This window comes from Limanda limanda, chromosome 1, assembly GCF_963576545.1.
Source record: "Limanda limanda chromosome 1, fLimLim1.1, whole genome shotgun sequence".
NCBI lineage: Eukaryota > Metazoa > Chordata > Actinopteri > Pleuronectiformes > Pleuronectidae > Limanda > Limanda limanda.
In genome coordinates this window covers 38782996-38807458 of record NC_083636.1, presented here as the reverse complement: position 1 = coordinate 38807458, position 24463 = coordinate 38782996, and the positions used below count along the sequence as shown (strand labels likewise).

The following is a 24463-nucleotide window of genomic DNA, read 5'->3' as shown; positions in this document are numbered from 1 at the left end:
AAAGATGGCGGCGGTCTGTGCTGCAGAGCAAACTGCAAACAAACCAGAAGACAGCGTTTCCAACCCAGCGAGCAGGCGAGGCAGCGGCTCGAGTGCGGCCGAGCCGGGAGGAGCGGAGGAGTTCGCGCTGAGCTTTCTGCAGAAGGAGGTGGGCAGCGACCTGAAGTCCCTGAAGAATGTCAGCAACCTGCTGCAAACACTGACAGAGGAAAACAGCGTGCTGGAGAAACAGGTGGGAGTTCAACACCTGTACACTTCTACTCCTGTGCTGCATGAACCGACTGGGAACGTGTACTTACTACACTTCTATTGGAAGGAAAGATGTAGCCTGTGAAGCCCAGACAGACAGACAGAGGTCTGAATTGGGGCTATTTTCATGTCACCTTCATGACACTTTATATTCAGGGTCAAGATTGTCTGAGTTTGTTATTCACTTATTGACATTACTGACCTGTTTGACCTCAACGAGTATTCAGTGATGTCTAATCTGTGACAGTGCAACAAAGATACAGGATCATTCAAAACAAACACAAACTGATTCACCTCCAGCCAGAGAATGTGCCGAGTATTTCCTATCCCACAAATGTCCTCAAACTTCATAGATAGATAGATGGATACTGTTTAGCCCTTTGAGGCACCAAGCATCTTTCTTAACCTTTCACAGTTTCTTCATGACTCTTGTTGTGTTCTTAGGGTTGTTGACACGCTACAAGTTCAGGTCGGCACGTACACTCTGTGATTTCCGTATGTGATGTGACTTTTTGACTTCTGTCTTCCAGGTTCTGACCGTGTCCAGTGCTTTGCCTCCTAAAGTCTCTGCAGCTCTGTCTGCAGCTGAGGAGGCATTATGTTCCCTGGACGACCTGCAGCAGAGAGAGCGACTCATCTCCAACAAGCTGCACCAGGTACAGACCCCACCAGTGAAAATACACCAGATATTCATATGAATAAACAGAGAGGAAAGTGTATGTTTAATGCCAGATCCCAAATATTGCAAAATCTCTAAATCTCTGTTTAAAAAGAGTCACTAATCAATGTTTTCATTATGGTGGAATCTAGCTGTGACTATAAAGTCCTGTCACTTAAACCATTCTAGGAGGTTAATAATCCTTTCTTTTAGCACCTACAGGGGGCCCAGCCGTGGATGGATAATCTTAGCCAGGTCCTTAATCAAGTGGACACCATCGAGAGACACATGAAATACCTTCGCTGCCTTCAACATATAGAGGAGCTCAGGTACTGTCAACTCAGGGAAGGGGGAAGAGGACACTGAATAGGTTTCTGAGACCAAATGAAAATGACTGGAGCAGGTGGATAAAAGTCAATGATGTAATGGAAAGAATAAAGAACCCTGAAGTTGGTCGTTGAATGCAGAAACAATGAGTAATCATTTTCTGTCTCCCTGTTTTTTTGTTCATAACATAACAACATGTTCTTGTCACCTCCATTCACTTATGAAGTGTTGTGTGTCTGCAGTGCTGCGGTCCAGCAGTGTCTGATGACCAGCAGTGTGTGGGAGGCCATACGGGCAGTGGACAGCATGGCTGCACTGGACGCTGGCCTCAGTCAGTCTGGATGTACTCACCTCCAGGACTTCCTGCGGGAAACGCTTCACTTCTGGCACAAAATCCTCAAAGACCGACTGACCACGTAAACAAAGAACCTCCATCCAACACCGACCTGCATGACCACAGGCTTGTCTGACACAATCACAGTCTCAGGTCACACAACATAGCTGGTCGTGGTGCCAATGTGCAATGCTAGCTGCCAATGCCTTGCTAAAGGGAAGGACACGGGGAAATAAACTCCACAACCACATGAACACATACCAGGTTCACATACCAGATTGATGTTTGATGTCAGGAACGTGATTTGATTAGCTGGTGCCCGTGTTGCTGCTTGAAAAGTAGAGCTTCTCTCACCTCCTACAGCACAAGCAAAGCAATGGAACCACAATGTAGTTGAGCAACACATGACATTACCCCATTCATAATGAATGAGCAGCCCTTCTATTGAAGCTTCCAACACGTATGCTTGATTGTTGCATTATGTCACTGAGTGTCTAAATGTGGCACAGCACAGAAATGCTATAACATACACAAGCGTTGCTGTAGTAGTCTGTGTCACTTCTGTTACACGTATTCAGGCACATGGCGATTTTATAACTTACACTGTCTGTTTCACGATGTGAGCTTAATCCTCCTCTTCAATTCTTTCCCAGTGATTTTGAGAAAGTGTTGACTCCGCTTCACTGGCCGATCATCTCACCTCCGACACAGTCGCTGACGCCCACAGCTAATGGTCAGGAGATCAGCAGCCAGCTGGAGCTGCTTGTCACTCAACTGCTCGCCCTGCAGACCTCGTATCCTTCAGGTTTAGGTTCTGCATGTAATAATTACTTTCATGTAATAACCTTCACATTAGCCACATGCATGCTTTTTCTGGTCTCCACAGTTGTAGAGAGTGCTTATCTGAGTTATGGTAGCTTCTCTGTCAGCTGTCAACCAGTCTGACTATTCTCGTCTAATGTTCTGTAGTTGCTCTCACCATTCTGAGGAAAAACTCCAGAGACTGTTGTGTGTGAAAACCTCAGGAGATAAACAGCTTCACAAACACAAGAAAACCAGTCAGTGTGATGCCATGTCAAGGTCAAAGCTGCATGGATCACACCTGTAGCTGCAAGATTTCCTACATAGTTGTGCACTGCTGCTTCATGCTTGTTTGACTTGATAATTCCATAAACAAGCAGGCGTATAGGTGTTCCTTACAAAATGCTTAGCGACTATAAATTCACCTACAGCTGATTTGCTTTAGTAATGCTCTGGAAGAAACATAACTGTATTTTGTAGCCTTTAGCCACACTAATGATGCTGCTTTTGGAATGTCACTGGTTCGTCCACAAGAATCGGGAAAAGGCAAATTGTTTCAGTATAAGAAGGGTGGTTGTGCCTTTTGTGGTTTAGCATCTTGTCCACTTAAATAAAATATATATTTATTAACATCATTATTCTCTTAAATGAGGAATGGCTACAATACAAGCTACTCACATCTTACAACACTTGTTGTTAGTGGGATTTTGAACAAACAGATGATTGAAAGTACCTGGAGACTGGATAGTGAGATGAATCTGGTCCACCACAGGATTCAGTTTCAAACTTAGGACGATGTTTGTGTAGAGCACTGTGTGCTTGTTTCTTTAACTTCCCCCCCCTCCAGTGATGACATCATATCTCAGATGGCTCTGGCCTCTGGTAGGGGCGTAGCCTTGGCCCCGCCTGTGTCTTCTTCATTCACACCTCCGTCCCAAGCACCTCCCCTCTGTCTGCCCATCCAGATCATGCTGCTGCCGCTCAGCAGGAGATTCAGATACCACTTTTACGGCAATCGACAGACCAACTCTCCCGGCAAGGTCTGTCTCTCTTACCCAGGCACGCATAAGACATTTGTGTAACATGTCTGAAAATATTTCCTGTTGTTCCTCCACTTAAACAGCTTCTTCCCTCCTTTTTATAATGGTTGTTCAGAACTTTTGCCTTCCATCGTGATCAGAGATATTGTACAAACTACTATCACCTACTTACTGCACAACTCTATCCCTATTTATCAAAGTTCCTACACACACCCCGACTTCTTGCAAGTTCTTCACCAGCCCTCAGTTCACGAACCTTCGCTCGGATGCTAATTTTAACTCTTACAATCCCCACAGAGGACAAAAGTCTGGTGGTGAAGCTGTGGAACCTTTAACTCACCCTGTGTCTGTTCTTTCCAGCCTGAGTGGTACCTCACACAGGTTCTGATGTGGATGGGGAACAGCTCGACCTTCATGGACGAGAAGATCCAGCCGATTCTGGAACGAGCTGGGGCCACCATCAGTGCCAGGGTATATTACTCTATTTGCCTTCTTTTATCTATTTTTTCATGGAACTAATCATGTAGCGCAGGGGCTTTGGGTTTCTTGAAATTTTTTAAGTGTTTCTATGGTAATGACTTTGCCTCGAGAGCAATTACATAACTCAGATGTGTTCTCTACTAAGAGGCAGAGAGACACCACATAGCAATCCGTTAACAGAGAGCAGATATGAAGGGACTCACTTGTTCTCGCTGGAATGGAATTTTAATTCTCTACACCTAAACACCAAGACAATAGGAAGCTCTCAGGGCAATCAACTGGTTTTAAGTAGAATAAATAAATGCTTACTGTGAGCTGAGCACACGGATGACTCTCTGTGTGTGTGTGTGTGTGTAGGTGGAGCTCTGGCGAGGCCTATTGTCTCTGGTGCAGGAGAAAGTGGCCAGTGATGCTTCCAGGCTGCTGTACGACGACGTGCTCCTCTCTCACCTGGTGGAGGAGGTGCTGCAGTTCGAGAAGGAGCTCCGGAGCAACCACTCGTACCCGGCGGAACTGCCAGGTCTGCTCCACCTCCTGCTCGATGACGCAGTCCTTCAGAAGTGGCTCACTGTGGAAAGAAAGAGTAAGTTGTCAAGGATGCAGGAACTTAAACTGCAGAGTTTAAGCCCAGACTTGTGCTGTCTTTTCACTCCCACAACAGTTTAATTCCTAGTGAGAAGTATACAGTAATTCAGTTATTCCATCATTAATGTATCAGGTGATTATGCCAACAACAATGAACATGTATATTGATGTGTTCTACATACAGGTTAGTTTGGGCTGTATTTTGGTGAACTGGATTGGAAAATACAGCTAATGTCTGGTTAAACGACTTCAGGCCATAGAATGTATCATACATCTGTAAAGATGATATGACAGCTCCCAAAAGTGAAGCCAAATCCTCTTGATTTCCCCCTGGTAGCTGGCTAAACCTATTTTATTGTCATCTTAGCATTCATGTGTCTTATAAGTTAGATTTAATAATTAATTATTATTATCTTTGCTTTCTTAAAACACCTTAAGATGAAATCTCTTTAACACAGGCAAAAAAGAGGGCATCACTTGAGCAAAGGGTTGGAAGATTACGATACAAAAAGGAAATAAACCATTCTAATGCATGGCAAAGATAAAAACAGATAAAAGAAAATTGCACCTAAGCGTTGCAGCTGACTGGCCTTAATCAGAAGTGAAGATTGAAACTGACATATTTAGGCCTGTGAGAGATCAGGAGATCACATTGGAGTTCATTACAAAAATAGTCTGTGCAGGTGACTCAGACTGTGGAAAATCACCACATATAGACAAACAAAATGAACCACTATCCAAACCACTGTCCCATATTTATGATTATGTCCTGTATCTTATGTGTATTGTCCAGATATTCACGCTGTAAACTGTATGGTGTAGCACTGGTTACACAGAAGAGCGAGCGAGCATTCTTACTAAATCTGTGCCCCTCTGTGTTTATAGTGGCAGTGGAGAAGATGGACGCCATGCTGTCGGCTGAGGGAGCTTGGAGCTCTCAGTACAAAGACATCAGTGATATGGACGAGCTGAAGGCGCCAGATTGTGCAGAGACGTTCATGACTCTGCTACAGGTCATCACTGGTGAGACGACTGATCTTCAGATAATGTGTAAATGTATTATAATCTAAATTTGTTATTAATTTCCCAACATGAACATCAACTTAAAAAGACGTTTCTCCTCTCTGCGTTGGCGCCACCAAGTGTTGATATGTGAAAAGAAGTGAAACCATTGAATGTGTGCATGTAACATTATTCTGCATCTCTACTAGTGAAGCCACACAGGATTTTTATATTCAACTTTTTTGTTGTTGTCTTGCTGTTCTCAGAGCGGTACCGGGCCTTACCCTGTCATTCTGCACAGCTGAAGTTTCTGGGGCTGCAGAGAGAGCTGGTGGATGATTTCCGCATAAGACTCACCCAGGTAATAACAACAAGAAACACTCAGTAATGATGAAAGACACTTGGCTCATGGTTAACATGGAAAAAATAGAGGAAATAATGGACGCAGGTTTGTGCATTGCCTCTAAAATCTCTTTCCCTATTAATTGTCCTCTGACTCAGACATTCTCCTTCCTGTATTTTCCATAGGTGAAACGTAAACTTGCCTTTTTAACATTGTCCACAGCTCATATCTGTTAACAGCTTTTGAGTAGGTTGTGTTTTGGAAGAAATAAAATGAATAAACAAGCCACAATTTCAGTCTTTATGCTCTAAAATATTCTTATGTGGTGTCACGGTGTTACAGTTTTCCTTGTACAAGTTTTGTTGGTGTCTGGAATTATTTACAGACAGAAAGGGTGAGAAGTAGATGGATGAACCCATGGTGGTGTTCTTTTTTCCCCCCAGGTAATGAAAGAGGAGTCTCGCTGTCCACTCGGTGCCCGTTACTGTGCCATCCTCAATGCTGTCAACTACATTTCCACCATCCTGGGAGACTGGGGAGACAACGTGGTGTGTGGAGCTTTAGTCATTCAATATATCTATTTTAGTAACGCATTTTAAACACTCGCATCTAAAAGAAAATACAGCCTCACAGTTATACACCTTCCCTTTGTCAACCAATCAAGTTACAGTTTACATCCACATCTGTACAAACTCATACAATATATATTTGTCTTTACAAATCTATAATTTAATTAAAGACGCCAAACATCTCTATTGTTAAATGTTTCAAAACAAGAACTGAACTTGAATTAAATAAGTAAGACAGACAAATAAGTCTGAAATTTGTAGAGTCTTCATTTGATACCAAGTTGTCTTGCTCAAACAACAACTAAAGAACAGGGTGATTCTGTGTATCAGTCTTTTCGATCTCTATGGAAACACACCCTCACATGATTTTTTGGCTTAAGCTCCTCACTGAGTTAAGCGTTGACCATTATTTTTATTCTTTGTCCAGTTTTTCCTCCAGCTGCAGCAGGCGGCGGTGTCAATGGGAGACGAGGCGGTGCTGGGAGACCTGGGGGTGATGGAGTTGGGCCGTCTGGCCTCTCTGGAGGGCTCTCTGTTCGAGGGTCTGTTAGCGCTTCTGGATCGCCTAAAAGGAGACATGATGGGAAGACTACTGGAATGGACCATGAGGGAAATCACAGAGAAAGCCAAACCATTCTCTCACGACAGGTAAGACATGAGTACCTTACATATTAGTGTTGGGCGAAGGGAACGTTTCAGATCATGCTGTTAGCGTTCTTAATGGAGTTACATCTAAAGGGACAGATAGACATTTTTTTCAGCTAGAAGTGATGAGCCTTTCAACACTTCATCAGAAGAAAGCTAAATAACCAGGTTAGCTCAGTGTTTTTATTTTGAGCTTTGTGGAATGTAAGTATTGTATTGTATGTCCTACCTATAGATGTGTTTTTGTAATCTCACTGACCTCTGGCCAAAAAGAACAGATTTACTCTCTTCTCTTTTTGCGTTTACTTTTTTTAGGTGGCTGTCTCTACCATCTCCGCATGACCAGTCCACCATGTCCCTGTCCAGTTCAGCATGTCCCATGATGCTGTGCGTGAGGGACAGACTGCTGAACCTTCATCAGGTCCTGAGTCTGACTCTGTTCCAACTCGCCTGGCAGGGCCTGGCGGATAGACTCGACAACCTTCTCTACCAGGATGTAAGAAATGAATATCCACTGAAAGTCCACAACCCCGTGTGTGTTTTTATGATTTTAATGATTTGTATTTTGTGGCAGAGCATTTAACAATAAACTACATATTGTGCGATCCAGCCGGACTGGAACAGTTAAGAATGTAGATAAAAGGCTATCGCAAGGGGACATGTTGATCAGAAATGTTATAAAGCTCATAAATCACGTTTAAATGTTCAGTAAATAACTTTTTTAGTTTGGCTGTTCTTTGTTAGAAATCCCTTTAATCTACCTGAAAGTACAATCACAAATCTGAAACAAACACATCTGACTGAGGCTGTAACAATTCTGAAACCGAGACCAACGCCATGACAAAAAACATTCCACAATCTTGTGAAGTGATACAGGAGGATGGAAGCCAGACACATCTGCAGCTGCAACACTCATTTATATTTCACAACTAACTCTAACACATATCACAAAATTAATATTGTACTTAAAGTAAGAAGCTGTTTATTGAATTTTCAATCTGTTCATTTTTTAGATTTTTTGTCAAATCCCAATTGTGTGCCTTTTATATTTAAAACATCTGCTCTTCCCACTGTGCTCCATAACTTTTCTTTATGTCTTCTGATTATTTGACAGTCAGCTCAGGAAATACCTGTGTTGTTTTTTTATTTTTTCGTAAAAGTGGAATTCCAGCACTAATTGAATACGTGCTACCCATAACTCACAGAAGCCTCACTGACGACACCTTGTGGTTATTGGTGCACACATCCATCCCACCCCTGAGAGCTTCCCTGCTATCAGCCACAGCACTTGAGCCGCACTCCACCTCATGAACACAAACTTAAATTAATTTATAATTATCCCACAATTCCTCCATAATGATCACTGTGGTTCATGACTGGTGAACTGTTTTTTGTATAAATCTCTTAAGTGTTTGCCATGAAACTGCTGATATGTGTGGTTTTCAAGCTGTGCAGTTACACTGAGCTCATTATATCCATGTGTCTCCCTGCGTCTCAGGTGATCCTGTCAAATCATTTCAGCGATGGGGGAGCCGCTCAGCTTCAGTTCGACATGACCAGAAACCTGTTTCCTCTGTTTGGTCACTACTGCAAAAGACCCGAGAACTTCTTTAAGCAGTAAGTGTGTCTGTGTGTGTCATTAAAACACACAAGTGCGTGTAAGGCTTAACTCTTTTACGTATTATTAAGTCTTATGTCTACAGCCCTGGTAATGGTGTATTTAAAAAGTTCAAATTCATATATTAAAGTTGTAAATGAAGCTAGTCTTATCAATATTTGATAATAAATTAACATGTATTATATAAATAACATTTATTACTACACATGCTGATATCGACAAACAACTATAGAGTGTTGGCAGCTTAAAAGCCAGATGCAGTGCTTCAGAAAGTGTTCAGACCAAAAGTAAAGTAGTTAAATTAAACGTATGTGTTTTTGGTTTTTCTTTCATCTGCTGTGTTATCTAAATTTTGTCAATGTAAAAAGTTCTGCTAACTTAAGAAGTTCATAGTCAGCAGTAAAGTGAGACCCTCTCCTCAACTGACGCTCTTGAAATACCTCAGATCAGAATCCCGGGCCAATACTTCCACACCGTTGTGACGTCATGTGACATTGAGATGTCATTTGCACCATGTACGCCTCTTGGCTAGTATTGCATACCCTCTGATAAAACCAGGTAAACAGAGGGTGGAGGCTGACATTTCCTACACACTCGTCTGATTAGTTCTGTCTCTGTCCGCTGTCTGTCCACAGTGTGAAGGAGGCGTGTATCATCTTGTGCCTGAACGTGGGCTCCGCTATCCTGCTGAGGAACCTCCTCAAAGAGTCCGAGGAGGAGCCGAAGGACTGGGCCGGTGCAGAGGATCCTCCGCCCGAGTCTGCGCTCAATGAGTTGGGGGTTTACTGCTTGGCACCGTGCGACGTGCTCATTCTCCTCAACCTCAGAGCCTCCTGGCCTGGACAGTGACATTTCCTCCGCCACTTGGAGGTTTATATCGGTGTATATTAAAATATTTCTTATTAAATATTAACCATCTTTGGAGAGAAGACGTTTAATATTTGTCAGTTATGTAAAGTTGAGCTGTTCAGACAGTATCATTATTATAATGCACTTTTTGTAGGGGGGCACATACTTACCTGTCACCTCAGTTGACTGAAGTAAACCACAACACAGTTATTGTTAACAATTGTGCTTTGTCTGAAATATTATGTAATAAACCCTGCAATAGTGTCATCTTCCAATGCTTAGTGTTTTTTTATGTTAAAGGCATTGGTGGTAATATTGTTGGTACATTTAAAAGCAAATCTATATTATCTATCGATAATGTGGTTCTTTTACTTTTAAGTAAAAAATGTTTTACTTAGGAGTAACTCCTCTATCACTGGTTAATAATAATAATAATGATACATTTCATTTATATAGCCCCTTTCAATACAGTTACAAGGGGCTTTAGCAGTTAAAAATAATACATTTAAAGCAAGCTGGGAAACAAAACATTAATATGGGCAGGAATACAAAAATTAACCCAGAACTAGGAGAAAGCAAACCTTTAAAAAATGTTAGCAGTGTAATTGTGTGTTATTTCTTCTATTTCAGCACATAATTAAATTTCCATCTAACTTTATTTGTGCCAAATAACATTATATCCAGGCACTTTACATAGGAAGGTCCAGGTCCCATCATATAATATATTCTTATGGTGGAGGAACAGAAGGCATTTGAAAAATCTGAGTCTTTAAATAGAAAGATTTTATAATAATGATAATAATAATGTTATTGTTATCAGACGTCATACATGAAGAAGCCCTGCCCATCCGCTCCGCGGCTCCTCCTCTGATTGGTTAGTCTTTGTATTTCCGCCATATTCAAATAGAGTAGTCACGAGTCTCTGTTGTAGTGAGACTTCATGTTTTTGTCTCCCTCTTCATTGACATTAAACCAGCGCTACTCTGCGTCGCTGTGGTTTCAAATGGGCGAAACCAGTGAGGCTCCCGCTCCGCGATGTGACGAGCTGAGGAGAGACGCGAGCTGCCGGGGGCTGAGGGGGAAGCCCCCGGCCGATGACGCGTCTCCCCCGGGGAACAGCAACAGGAGCCTGCGGCGGTGAGTCCATCTTTGTTTGTGACCAGTGAAACCACAGCAGCTGAAACCGCGCTAACACTGTCAGCTTGCAGCTGTTAGCATGCGTCAGCTCATCATCACCGCAACGAGCTCTGTGTTGCGTAGCGGCTACATTATAACCTCCAATGGGCGCACGGTTATAAAGTGATGTCATTCACGTGACACCTGCGAGCGAATAGTTAAAGTACACACGTTTAGTTTTACTGGGATTTAAAGTGCACCTCATTTCTGCTGCTGCGTCGAATCGCCACAAGATGGCAGCAAAGGCTCACAATGCGCCCCTCGAGTAGAGGAAGTTGTGTCTTTACCTCCCCTCCATTATTTTGGTCCTGTCGGTCCCCTGCTCTCTCATCAGTCCATCAGCATGTTGAGATATGTTTTTCATATTCTTATTTATTTTGTCAGAGCAGTCTTGTGTATCACTCAGATTCACTCTACCCTGTTTTAATTTATCTGCAGACATCATGTTTTGGACTTTTAGAAGAAGTGTGTGTGGATAACAGAACCGATAAACTAATCATTTAGTCGTTAAGTAGTTTATAAAGTCAAATCAATTTTTTTTTATCTGAGTAGCGTAATTGGCCTTAGGGGCTTATAAATCCATGGGATGCAACATCCTCTGTCCTTGACTCTCGACTAGTGAGGACAAAACTAGCAAAGACTCAGTTTAAGTTGAAAAAAACACAAAGACCTCAGAGAGAGGGACGCGTGAAGGATCTCTCTCCCTTGACTGGCAGGAGGGCAAAAGATGTTGATTGCAGCAAAGCACATCAACACAATAACAATATCAACATGTATGAGAGAAGAGAGCTTCTAACATGAATTGAGATAACATAAATTATTATAATAACAATAATACAGTCCCCGCTCCACAATGTGGCCTCGGCAGCGATCCTGCAACGCTACAGCACAAAGTCTCCGGGGAAGAAGTCAAGTCAGTTACATGTACTGATCAGACATGTGAGGACGAGGACGAGGAGAAATAAGAGGCTATATGTGTTCCTCCAACAATCTAGGCCTATAGCAACATAACTTAAGAGCTAGTCTAAGACAGAGCTGAGGCAGCTCTCACTATAAGCTTTAATAAAAAGAAAGGTTTTAAGCCTTACTAAACATAGAGTGTGAGTCTGCCTCCTGAAATGATACTGGGAGATGATTCCACAGGACTGGAGCTTGATAGCTGAACACTCTGGCTCCTACTCTACAGTTGGAGACTTCAGGGCCAATTTTTTAGTAAAGTAACTTGTTAGACTTTTATATTAAAGCATACAATTGTTTTCTTGCCTGTCTCAATGCAGTACTCACATACCCATATGTGCATTATCAATGTTATTACTTGTTTTAATATCCTTCCTGCCACACTGACAACACCCAGCATAAAATAAACACCCACTGGCTTTGACTAATGCAGACTGCAGAAGTTTCATAGCTGCAGCTGAACTTTCTTTTTTATCCTGCCCTGAGATGTGAATGTCGTCTCTGATGTTCTGCATTGAAGGGGCTGCAGGAAGAGATCACTCGTGAAAAGGATCAATTCACAGCCAATATTGAGAGGAGAAATAATCAAAGCAACCAATTACTCTTTTAATGCATAAAAGGATGTGAGAGTCTTGTTTTATGTGATTTATGTTAAAACACGTGACCTTGTTCTTTGAGTAAAACCATTCAAACTAAAAAATAACTGTGCGAGTTTGAATATCAGCTGTACGAATATTATCTGACTGATGTTAGCCAATAAGAACAGAATTTATTGGTTGCATCTCTTTATGGAGAGACCCTTAAAATTCCCAAGGCAGCACTCGTAATCGTAAACCCGGTTCGGTCGTGTATTCCCAATTTCTTTTTACAACTCTTGAATCTTTAATCAAATCCAAAACTAGACACACAAACATTCCCGATGTAATGTCTTCAATGTATTGGCCATACATGTGACCAGGGCTTCAACCACGTCCCAGCCCGGAGCTCATTTATTCCAATAAAATTAGATTTTTCTGCTAAATTCTCAGACTGTTGGCTAACATCGTGGTAATCAGTGTGTTTTGGGATAATAAAGCCCTCTGAGCATTTATATTGCTTTCCTTTGAACTGCTTTCCATGCTGTGTGCCAAAGCATCCCGGCCCTGCCCAGTGCCCAGCTGCATGGCTCCGCAGACAAACATGGAAAGAACATCACCAATATTTGAACTCAATAACAAGATTTACGGGGGAAAAAATAGCAATAAATGTTGAGTGAGTTAAAATAGGATTTGATTTTTCCCAAGTGAGACTGGCATTCGTGTAGTAGACGGGCACTGGATGTTCTAATTTTGAGTGGTCTTGTTGCCAAGCACGTGCAGAATCCAACCAACAGAAATAAACAAAGCTGGTTCAAAGTCTGTGAACTCGACGTTGTGGGTACATTGTCCATGTAAAGCCGCGTGGTTAAGTTTTCACGTTGAGTGAGCGGAGCATTATCATGTATGTTGTTTAGCACGAACATTAAAAGGGTGGGGTTTGCACCTCATGAAAATGAAAAACATTCTCAATAAACATCACATCATATAACACTTCATATAACAGCAATATGAACATGCAAGCCCGTGAGATGATCTTAATGGATCCTGCTCCGTCTGCCAGCATCGTGAAATTGCTGCGAGGGTGTAAAGAGTATCAGGTGGACGTGTGTGTGCAGGCGGGGTCAGGAAGCAAACAGTTGAGTTTCAGAGCTAGTTTTGACAAACAAAGGCAGGGCGAGCAGGGATGTTTATGCACTGAGTCACGGGGTACACTTCCCCTGACACACCAGAGCAGGTACAGGAGGAGAAACGACCTTTGTCCCCTGGCTGGTGGCGGCTTTGGAATGCGTGGTGATGTCAGTCACTTGTGAAAAAGGTGCACACACACAGGAGTTATCAGCTTTCAGGGCACCTTACCGCATGGGAAACTAAACACTGAAGTGTTTCCCTTGGGATTTTTCTCAGCAGCAGTGCTGTTGTGATACCGGACCTGTATTTATGTGCGTCAGTGAAGGCTTTAATTGACCATAGAGGGCCTGGGCAATAAAACAATATCAATCATTTTTGCATCTTTATCTATATACTGCATTGTGTTTTTTTAAAACTTTTCTGTGAATTAAAAAATAATTTTAAAACACAGCCTTCACTCAGGAGTAGAAATCAGCCTTTAAACTCAAAATAATAATGTGACATTTACCGTGATTGAACGATGGGAACATTTTTGTCTTTATATATTTTTGTCCAGCCCTAGACTTTTTTAGAACTGGATCTTTTGACTTCTGAAGAGCGTCTGGGGACCCGAATTACCCTCATACTAAATGTCAGAGGATGAAATTCCTGGATGAAGAAAACTTTGCACACTATTTTTATTGAGCATAAATAGAAATAGACAGTTATGGGGCATAGCAGGTTGAACGCTGGTATTATGTGTACCCTTATAGCATTAGTAATCATCTAGCCTGAGTTAAGTGGCCAACTGTCTCACACTCAATCACCGACAGATGATCATTGGCGTCACTGTGCGTGGGTTTGTGTATTTGGTTGTGGATGTGTGATCCACACACATCCCTTTTGTTTTATATTAACCCCAGTGTACAAAGTGCTTGTTTTACTGCTGCTTTTTAGTCTTGAATATTAAAGAACTACGAGATGTCATAATTAATGAGATATGTATGACCTGCAGATAAGACTGCACATGATTTAGGAAATCAAATCTGCCTTATATTCCAGAGAACGGATTCTCTTTGAAGAATTTTGTTTCAGATGTGTAGTTGTTGCTCATCTGTCCACGGGCAATTTACCAAGAGTAAGCAGGGATTCGGTTTCTCACTTTGATAGAATACAAAAGTGTTGACGTATCGACTTGGCTGGTTAAACATGAACCTGCAGCCTAATGGGATGATCTCACCAGCAGCCAGGCCAATGTTGGACTTTAAATATTTTGACATTTTCATTGGTAAAATAGACAGAAAGTAGACGTGACAATCAGACCATGTAGTTGCTGCATTCTGAGGAGCTTTCAGTTTAATCAAAATTCATGAACACAATAGACCAACTAAAGCCTTTGTTTTGTATAACACTATTACACAATCGTGTGGGTCTCCAAGGCATTAAGACAGAAACCAAACAATATTTATATATTTTTTATTTAAAATGCAATAATACAGCTAAAGCTTAGAGCCCAGGTGATCGATGATATTGGCCTTTATGAGCATTTCAAATACTTGTATCAGTGACTTGTATGAACTTACATTTTTATGTGCATTTTTGATTAAAATGTTCACAAATTCGAGTCAAAACTGGTTATTTACACCAAATTTTTGCCTAAATGTTCACTGTTAATTTCTTTGCCCGGAGCTACGTTCATGTTCGTGCTCACACTGTACAAGCTCTTGCCTAAGGGACGTGAGACGAGATCAGCGATAACTTGCGAGTTTACACGATACTCGTTACAGCATATTCTTGTTAGACGGTACACAGTCAGCACCATGAAACTGAAGTGACTTGATCAGTTTATTTTTCATAGCTGTGCTTTTGTGTCATCTCAAAAATGTGATCTGTGGAAGAGGCCTACAGAATTCAAAATAACTTTTATTTAAATTTAAAAAATACAGTATTGTTTGGTGAAACTGCACAACAGATACTTAATAGTAAACTGTAAGGTTCTGTTCAGGCAGGGTCCTTTATCTTTCCTGGTTCAACAGATGATTGGCGGTTTTAGGGGTGGGCGGGGCATCTTGGACATATTGCAAATTCCAAGCACAATCAATGTTATGTCAATATTGTGGGGTGAGTTTTTTTTTCTTACGTTTGTACACTGACGCACGCACACAAGCATCTTAGTAATATTTACATTTGTTATTTCTCATAGATAAACCTCTTTATTGACCTTTGACACAGTCCATTTCAGACAAACACACCCTTGTGTATACTCTAATAGAGAAGTTATATACCAAACCACAGTAAGGTCTGAAATCCTTCTGATCCCATGACAGCTCGATCTATTCACTGGTTAGTAAAAAACAGTGAACGTCAGTTCTTAGATGATCAAAGTTTATGGAGCATTTCGGTTCAGATTGAGAAGACAAGTGAGTGAAAACCCCTAGAAGTACAACGTAAATCATGTTAACATCTACATGTGGTTTGGACTGTAGTTTACTATAAGAAGTGTGTGATTAGCCATACAACAATTATATTGTCTATTAAATATTCAGATTATGACTTTATTTTCTTAGTTCATAGTTTGGTCAATGAAACAGCTAAAAACAGGGAAAATGCATGTCACAATATGCAGTAGCTCCAAAATATCTTGTTTACCAAAGTGAAACATGTTATACTAATTCTCCCATTACAGAGCCATTAATTGTTTGAGATGTTTTGCTGGACAAAAACCTTTAATGATTAGATTAACTTTGATCAAATAACCTGTGGCGTTTTAAGTAACAGGGTTTCCTCCTGTAGAAGTTTACAGACTCACATTATTAGTGGTCAAATATATGGTTGAGGACACTTAAACAGAATAATCTACCCATGCCAGGGGTGTTAGCACTTTGACAGTTAAATCTAAACAACACCTGCAGTGACCTTTGACCCCTGACTTGCCCCGGGGACACCCAGGGAGCGTCTCATTTTCCTTAGCTGCTGTTGTTCCCTCACAACACATGCTGTTTATTCCAAACACCTTACAGGAGCATCGGTGCATTCTTTTCCAATGTGGGTGGTCCAAACAGGACTATCAACTTTTTTCTACTTTATTTTTATTGTCGATGATTGTGGTATTACTGAGTTTTATAAACATCTCAAACCACCTCTGTACTTTTGGATAATTCTGGTTTCTTGAGAGCTTATTTAGTGACATTCTTGTGTCAGGAGCTTCCCAGAAATCATTCGTTAACCATGTGACTAAAGGGATGACTTTCTCATTCTTCAGAATTTATTGCATACCGGATGTTTGGATATGTTACCCACACCCTATCTGATGTGGGTCAGATAAGGGGGTCGGGAGCTGTGTTCATCCATTTATGTAACTCACTCTCATTGACGAACTTTGTGGAGGGAGGCTCTGTACTCCTCTCTCTAGCTCTTTCTTTTGTAGCACAACTATTTTTAGCTTTATAATATCAAGGATTATAAATGTTTTTCGGCAGAAACTAAAATATTCCCGTCTTGTCCTGATCTTTACAAATATTGTCCCTCCTTTCTCTGAGCACCAGCTTTTCACTCCACTCCATGGCCTTCTTTGGAAACAACTATAAAAGTCTTGTGTTATGAAGTAGTTCTAAAAAAGACCAAAAACCAAACCCTTCATGTCAGATTCCCAGTTCAGTTCTGTATCTTCCACACAAACCAGAACAACAGGGTTGTGTGGATGAGGAAAAGTGCTGATTTTTTCCTGAAGTGGTGAATAACTGAAGTGCTAATCTCTGTTTACATGATCATATTCACAGGTTTTCAATTAAACAAAAAAAGTATTCCATTAATCAAGTCAATTGATATACACATAGTCAAGTTCCAGTTTACCTGTTTTAACTTGTCATACATTACTGTGAACAAAAAAAAATATTTGATGCACTCACCTTTTACCATATATTTACTGGATTTATTTGGATTTGCTTGGTGAGGACAACCAACAGAAGGCAACACATGCATATGATAATAATAAATAAATTCCCTGCTGCATCTGAAATTACCCTTATACAGATTATTTTGTAAATAAATAAAACAATCATCACCTCATCATTATGTTTATTTTGATACTCTTTTATCATCACCTTGACTACACTCAACCACTGTGGGTGCCATCAAATTAAAAAAATATCGCACCCAAGTTGATGAGTCATGAGATGATTGTAACTTATTGTCTACTCCAGCACCGGGCCATATTTAGGAGGTGTGAAAGGTTAGCAGGGAGTGCTGCCGGCGCCTGCAGTGCTGTAGGACAGTTGCTGTGTAACTGGATGAACGCCACCTGAAGCAACACTTGCAGGGCGGCAGTATGACTGGAATGGCTCAGCCTTACGAGCAGCACTTGCCGGACACACACGCAGAACAAGTGTTTCTGAGCAGCTCAGCATTCTCTACATGCTGATGGCCTCCTTAGGTCCCACCATGGAAGCCCGCCGACCCAAAATCATAAATCTTCAATATTATAAACTATCATTTACAGTCACTGCAACGATTACGATCATGTGTGAGTCCCAGAACTGGTCATTAGATCTGAGCAGTGCCGGTGGTTTGGTTCCCTGTGCTGTCACTACTGCTGAATATAATGAGCCATCGTTGTGTCATTGCTCTTGTAAACATGCTCCACAATGTCTTAACATTTCATTGTTTGTTTAAATGTTCAGATGATTTCATCATGGTACTTGGTATTTATTACAAATAGTTTTTTGTTGTATTTTCACTAGAAACTTTAGAAATCTCCCTTCTGTGGTGTTTTTTAAAAAGGTCACAGCCACTACCAATAAATGCGATGATACAGGAGTCAGTCTCTGCTATTTACAGGCTGCGTCAACCAGGCAGGACATAGCTTTATAATGTATTTACTTGTTGCACAGTCACTAAGCCATGTATGGCTTAGTGACTGGGCACACTGCTATTTAAAGTATTTCGTCGGTGTGAAATAATGCTTCAATAAAAATCCAGTTTTATTGTTGGCACAAGACAGATCTAAGGCGCTGCTTTGATGTTGTTCTTCTCGGTGTATAACCAACTATTCACTGAGCGGTAAGTGTTGTGTCATTGGTTGGAGAACACGAGAAGGACTTACAGTAAGCATGGCTGGATTGTGGGGGGTGGGTGCTTTAGTACAAACAATCCCACTATGGAGTCCCAAAAAAGGCAACCCTCTCCCCTTTCAGAACATCTTAACAAAATAAGACATTTGGGTCCTGTCCAAATAATTGGGAGGGAGGAAGGTGTGGTATTAAGGACCCCCCTTCAAATGTCACAGGGGTCTTAGGTCCAAGGACAGCTTAGTGGCTGATGAGGCTTCTTGGAGGAAGTAGCCTAACTGGGGTCATGTTCCTGTCTCATCTGTGACTGGGAGGACTCCTATCTGTCAGTCCTGGTCTGGATTGGAGGGCGGCACTGCGACACCACCATGCTGAGGCTGTGGTAGGTAACAGGGAGTGGATGTTTTCTCAGGACACCACCAGTTTCCCCTCTTATCACCTTCTGAATTCCCTGATTACACTAAGTCACTGGCTTTGCTCACTCTTTGGCTGGGACTTTGGGTCACTGGTGGATAAAATCGATCTGGTGCTTCTTGAATATTCTCATTCAGTAATTTTGTTAGAGTCATGTTTGTTCACAGCACAGTGAGGTGACCGCTTGTAGTGACACTGACGGCATTCTTTCAATGAGAATAAGCAGTCATGATTAACAGGCTCTGTACTGTACATGGTGCTTTCTGATGCCCTTTATATTTGTTACCACACAGGTCATTACGGAGAGGAAGCTCCTTCACCTTCCTCACCCCTGGACCACAATGGGACTTTAGTCTGGTAAGTGCAATCTCTCATATTCCTATCTAAACAACCTACAGCAGAGAGGGGCAAACAATTTACAAGGTAGCCCATTGCCAAGCAAAAATAAATCATATACCTATTCTATTTACTTCATATGTGATATACAGTGCAGAGTTGTCTGCTGGCTGACTTCTGTCCTGTCGTGCAAACTGGGAGTGCACGTTTAACATCATAACAATGTCTATTGGCTTTAAATCTCATCAGAGTCCAGGAAATGGTATCGCTGTTCACTGTCCCAGCGATGAAAGGCGGCTTCTCGTTGGCCCGGGGCTACTCTTACCCAGATAAACCTTTCAGACTGAAGGACAGATGTTTTTACTTTTTTACTTTTTACTTATTGAGCTTTATTAAAAAGATATGAAAACGGAAACAGTTCAGACACAACTGTAACTGGTTTTGATGGCAATTCAAATAAGATCTTTTTTTCCCCCTTTATTTGCTCAAGATTGTACATTTTTTATAACTCATAATAAAATGAATGTTGCTTATTTGGATGTAAAAGAGGTGAAATGGCAAACGTCAAACTCACAAAAAAAAGAGGTAAACAGGGAACAGCTATTTAGTGCCTGACTGAATAATTAAGGCTAACAATATGTCAAATAGGCCAAAAATTATTATTAACATGCAATTACAGAAGTTGTTACACATGCAGAACTGAAGTAGTTGTGTTGAATGTTGGTTGTAAACACAGGGCGGACAATCTGAGCTACTTTGAGCTAGTTTTTGTGATCTACGAGTTTATTGTTGTGAGTTGCAACCCATCCAGAAGCTTGGCCTGGTTTTGTTCAAGGCTGCTGAAGATCTGGTTCTGTGTTCGTATCCACAAAGCATCTTATGTTACCACTGGTGCTATTCGCTGCTGTACTGAGAGCAGCCTTTGAGGAACAATGAGTTAGTCCTGAGCTAACGCAAGGGGATGACTTCACTCATGTTGGTACAGTAGATGACATCATGTTTCGTGAGTGAACTTCCTCCAAATGTCCACACTGACTTGGTGTTTGTGTGGCACGAAGAAGAGCGATTTATTTACATCGCCACGGCGGCTCCTCAGAGCCTTTTTCTGGCGGAAAAATCCGCCGGTCAGTGACGGGTTATACTAGTGGTCATAGTTTCGGATCTCTTCTGCCAAGTTCTCTTCTATTTGGTCCATATTCGTTCTTCTAAATCTTCTGTGGTTTCCGGGCATGAACCGGAAATGCGACTCTGGAAATGATGTAGTTAGCAGACCAATCACAGCCCTTGCGGGCGGGTGACGCTTGCGGGGCTTTGCAGTCTAGTTAGAAAAATTGGCACGTAAGCACGTAAGAAGGGCTACGATAGCACGTAAGGGGCCCGGAAGGGCTCTTGCACTTCCGGGCCCGTGAAAACGCAGAAGCATGCTCCGGCCTTTACACAGTGTGGGCAACAATTTATTTATATGTACTGATGATTATTTAATGTTTACTTAAGGACAGGCTGAACAAAAATGGTAAAACAGAGAATTTTGGAAATGTAGGTTCTGCATTTTACAAAGTTGAAAGTCTAAAAGCGTATGTTAAATTGTTTTAGTATTAAAACGTCCATTTTTTAGATACTAACATAGTAGCATGGATGTAGACTAAGTCGGCCTGTTAGGAGGTTCTAGGTTCTTTCGCATAGTAAAGTAAACATCTCTTATGCTTCCATTTCTGCTAGAAACAAGATTATCGTGTTACTTATACTTCATAAGTGAATATTTGCATGAAGTTGACTCCACTCTGCAGGGTAGCAAAGAGTTTTTTGTGTCTGTCAAGCGTTGTGAGGGCCACAGCTGCAAAGCCATTCACTGCGATAGAAGCTGTCCCTGTCCCAATTTTTTGAATCCGTACATTTGAAAGACTTTTTAATGTTTTCTACTCAACCCATGGCCTCTATGCTTTGTGTAAGTAGCGTGTATACCCCAGTCATGGACTATGCTTTCTGTGTTACTCCTTCAGAGCTAAACTTAAGTAGCCAGAGAACAAAGTCTGGCTATAGGAAATGCAGGCTGCTCCGATTCCAGCCCATAAGAGAGGACCATAATGGCCTTCAAAGAGCTGCTGTCTCTAATACACTGGCCTGCTTGTGGTTTACAGTCGGACTTAAATGAAACGAGCATGACCGAAAACAGCATACAGATTAGACAGCGAGCAACATGAAGAGTGTGTGCGCATTCCACGGCTTTAAAGCTGCCTAAAACACAATCCATCCCTCGTCTGAGGGCAGGGAGGGAGAAATAAAAGCAATGAGAGAAGGCCAACAGCTCTTTATCTTGTGCCAGCCTCCTGTCTTCGATTTGCAGACATGGCACGCTTAGCTCTTCCACCAAAACCATGTGGACCTCATTAGGTCACCCTTTCAATCCTACGCCTCCCCCCGCTTCCAATTTATCTGTCACATATAAATCCACCAAACAGCAAACAATAAAAGAATCTTGGAAGAGTCTTTGTGTTCCTGCCCCTCATTGCCCTACCTCCCCCTTGCCACTTTAAACTTGAAGGTTTTGCCAGGCCTTTAAATACAGTTTTGCCAGGTCTTCAGGCTTTGAAGTGGTTAGGGGGGATTTTCTTTTTCACTGTGCCTGAAGCGTGGCCAGGTACAGGTGGGGGTGCATTGTCCCTAAGGCGAACTTGAGTGAGCATTCCCCCCGAGCACTTGGTGCATTCTCTCAGACTACATCTGGCAAGAGACCTCCAGGGGCTTTCTGTCGTGGCAAGAATGTGCATCAAATTTCCATCCCAGTGCCAAGGTGGAACAGATCAAACCAGCCTGCCGTTTGGTGGAATGTGAAGGTAATTAACAAGGGTGAGAGTCAGATTCTGAGCTTATTTGTCTCGTCAAGCAACAAGTTCAGACGGCCAGCGATGTCAGCCTCAAGAGTGCCTCGACCGATAAGAAGCATTCCTGCTTTAATCAGATGATGTGATTTAATGTGGCTGTCAGTGGCTGAGTCGTGTCTGGTTTTTCACCCAAACATTGATAATTATTGTGGGAAGCCGTTGCCCATATCAACAGAAATTTATATTGGTACTAACACCAACACCTTGCTGATTATCTGAATATTTCCGCATTCCACAGATGTCAGGATTTATATCACATAACCTTTGATAACACAGAAAGCCTCTCAGGTGTTGCACTCCAGTGGATGCTCATCCATGTCAGGGAGGGAACCCAGCACAGCTGCTTCATCACTCTGCAAGTAGACCTCACTTTGATGTTGCATTGCAGTTGTCCACTACCTTGGATTCATGCCTCTTAATAACTGATAGCACGTGTTGAGTGAAATTAGGTTGTAGCCTGTTTTACAAGCTCTTTGTGATGTTTTACAGGCGCTCATAAACTTATCTTGCTGCAGGGATCTGATCAGCAGAGACCCAATATCCACGTGTATTAAGGCAAAGTGAAAGTTCAATTGTCCTCACTTTAAAGGGATAGTTCACCCAGAAATGAAAATTCACTTTTTATCTTCTCACCCCTATACAGATGGAGGGGTGGGTGAAGTGTTTGAGGCCACACAACACTTTAGGAGTCTCAGGGGTAAACAGTGTTACAGCCAAATATTTAGCGGTGATAAAACAACAGAAAAACATAACATGCCTCCAAACTGCTCGTGTAGGGTCATCCAAGTGTCCGCACGTCCCGACAGTCATATTTGAATCGAAACAAGGTCATTTCCACTGTGTTTTAAGCCTAAAAGTCCACCAGAAGTGGCTACACTGGCAGTCGTTATCATTTCCGATGGTCCCTGAATACACCAGAAGTTAGGCTCCTATCTTAATACATGCTTGGGTCAGAATAAGCAGGTTGTCAGGTCGTAAAATGGATTTGGTTCCCTGAACATCTGACTTGATGATGTCATGGTAATAAGAAACGTGTGAATGAACGTATGGGATATTGTCGGAGTTGTGGCAGGTAACAAACCCTTCAGCGGGCTGGTATCTAGAGGCAGAAGAGTAAAACCCCTCATTGTGTTTCTCTGAAAGTGTGAGACGTGTGAGTGTAGTGGCAGCTCTTCTTCCATGCTCCCCTTTGTGTTTCTGTTGTGTGGACATCATTATCCTTTTGTGTGGATCTGTCAGTCGCTCCCTAGATGAGTAATGAAGCAACGTGTGTGTGTGTGTGTGTGTGTGTGTGTGTGTGTGTGTGTGTGTGTGTGTGTGTGTGTGTGTGTGTGTGTGTGTGTGTGTGTGTGTGTGTGTGTGTGTGTGTGTGTGTGTGTGTGTGTGTGTGTGTGTTCACTGGCGAGTGGGGAGGTTGTGTTTGTTGAGTCAGAGTAATTACGTTGTACCCAACCAACCATTTGAACAAGTTGCTGCTTGGAGTGTGTTATTCTATCTGCGAGTTGCTGACGGAGGGGTTTCCAAAGGTGGAAGGACCAGGATGGCTAATTTTTTTCTCTCCTTTTCCCCTGCTGTGTCTGTTTTTGCACAGAGATTACGCTTGTGTTGTTTTATCACATATAAGACATGCGCTTAGGGCAATGTTTAACTTGGAGAGGGAGCATTCACACTTAGCACGCACGCTTAGCAGACAATGACCTGCTGACCTGCTGAAATGTACCCAACCCCTTTACTGTGGCTTTAGTGTCCCTGTTCAGGCAAACACTTTCATATCCCTTACAAGGCACTCCTATATGATGTGTGTGTGTTTATATAAGGTTTTGTGTGTACCCCTTCCTATGTACATATATGTATGTGTATATTATGGAAGCGTATTGCTGTCAAACTGTATTAATATATGATGAAACGTGTGCGGCAAGTAGAGAAAAAGAGGAAAATGTTTGAGTTTGAGTTCTAGTTTATTCTTGGGTTGAGACATGATGAGATTTAGCTTTTATTGAGCACTGTGAATGACATCATAAGTATGCAGACACTAAGGAGGATTAAAAAATGCGTTGGGCTGTACAGTCTTGGTTAAGAGCCTCGACTAAATGATATGTAATGTAATAAAGAAGGAAGTAGACATCAGTTCATATATATATATATGTATAAATTAACATGTTAATCAATGTTAATCCATCAGTTTGTCAGTTAATTCCTTAGCAAGCTTTATAAGCTTTAATACTAACACTGAAACTCCTTGTGCTGTAGATGTAGCACTGAGTCTCCCCAGTAGATGTGAAAGAGACGATCTTTTGTGATTCGCAGCTCTATTCACAGGCTTGTATTGAGATGCAACTTTGAACAAACCAACCTATTCATTCCTATGTAAAGTCACAACTCTACTTACTCTACACATCAGGCTGGGGAAATAGTTAACAGTGTGGAGCTGAATTTGTTGAGCAGAG

The 24463-nt window shown here is 41.8% G+C and overlaps 1 protein-coding gene across 1 annotated transcript; it reads left to right on the top strand.

Annotated features, from left to right (window-relative positions):
- rint1 (RAD50 interactor 1) lies at positions 1-9775 on the top strand. Its single transcript, XM_061066737.1, has 15 exons — positions 1-232; positions 780-905; positions 1121-1236; positions 1477-1650; positions 2222-2362; positions 3217-3409; positions 3770-3880; positions 4247-4472; positions 5360-5497; positions 5743-5837; positions 6263-6367; positions 6816-7036; positions 7349-7529; positions 8532-8650; positions 9287-9775. Exons 1-15 carry the CDS (start codon positions 5-7, stop codon positions 9498-9500), a joined length of 2388 nt encoding a protein of 795 aa, XP_060922720.1. The 5' UTR covers positions 1-4; the 3' UTR covers positions 9501-9775.
- Positions 9776-24463: the final 14688 nt, after the last annotated feature.

Excerpts from the sequence above, each read along its gene's own strand:
- rint1 (XM_061066737.1), top strand. The coding sequence starts at position 5 with ATGGCGGCGGTCTGTGCTGCAGAGCAAACTGCAAACAAACCAGAAGAC. Across the intron at positions 5,498-5,742 it reads TCTGCTACAGGTCATCACTG|AGCGGTACCGGGCCTTACCC; the intron begins GTGAGACGACTG and ends TGCTGTTCTCAG. Across the intron at positions 7,037-7,348 it reads AAACCATTCTCTCACGACAG|GTGGCTGTCTCTACCATCTC; the intron begins GTAAGACATGAG and ends TACTTTTTTTAG.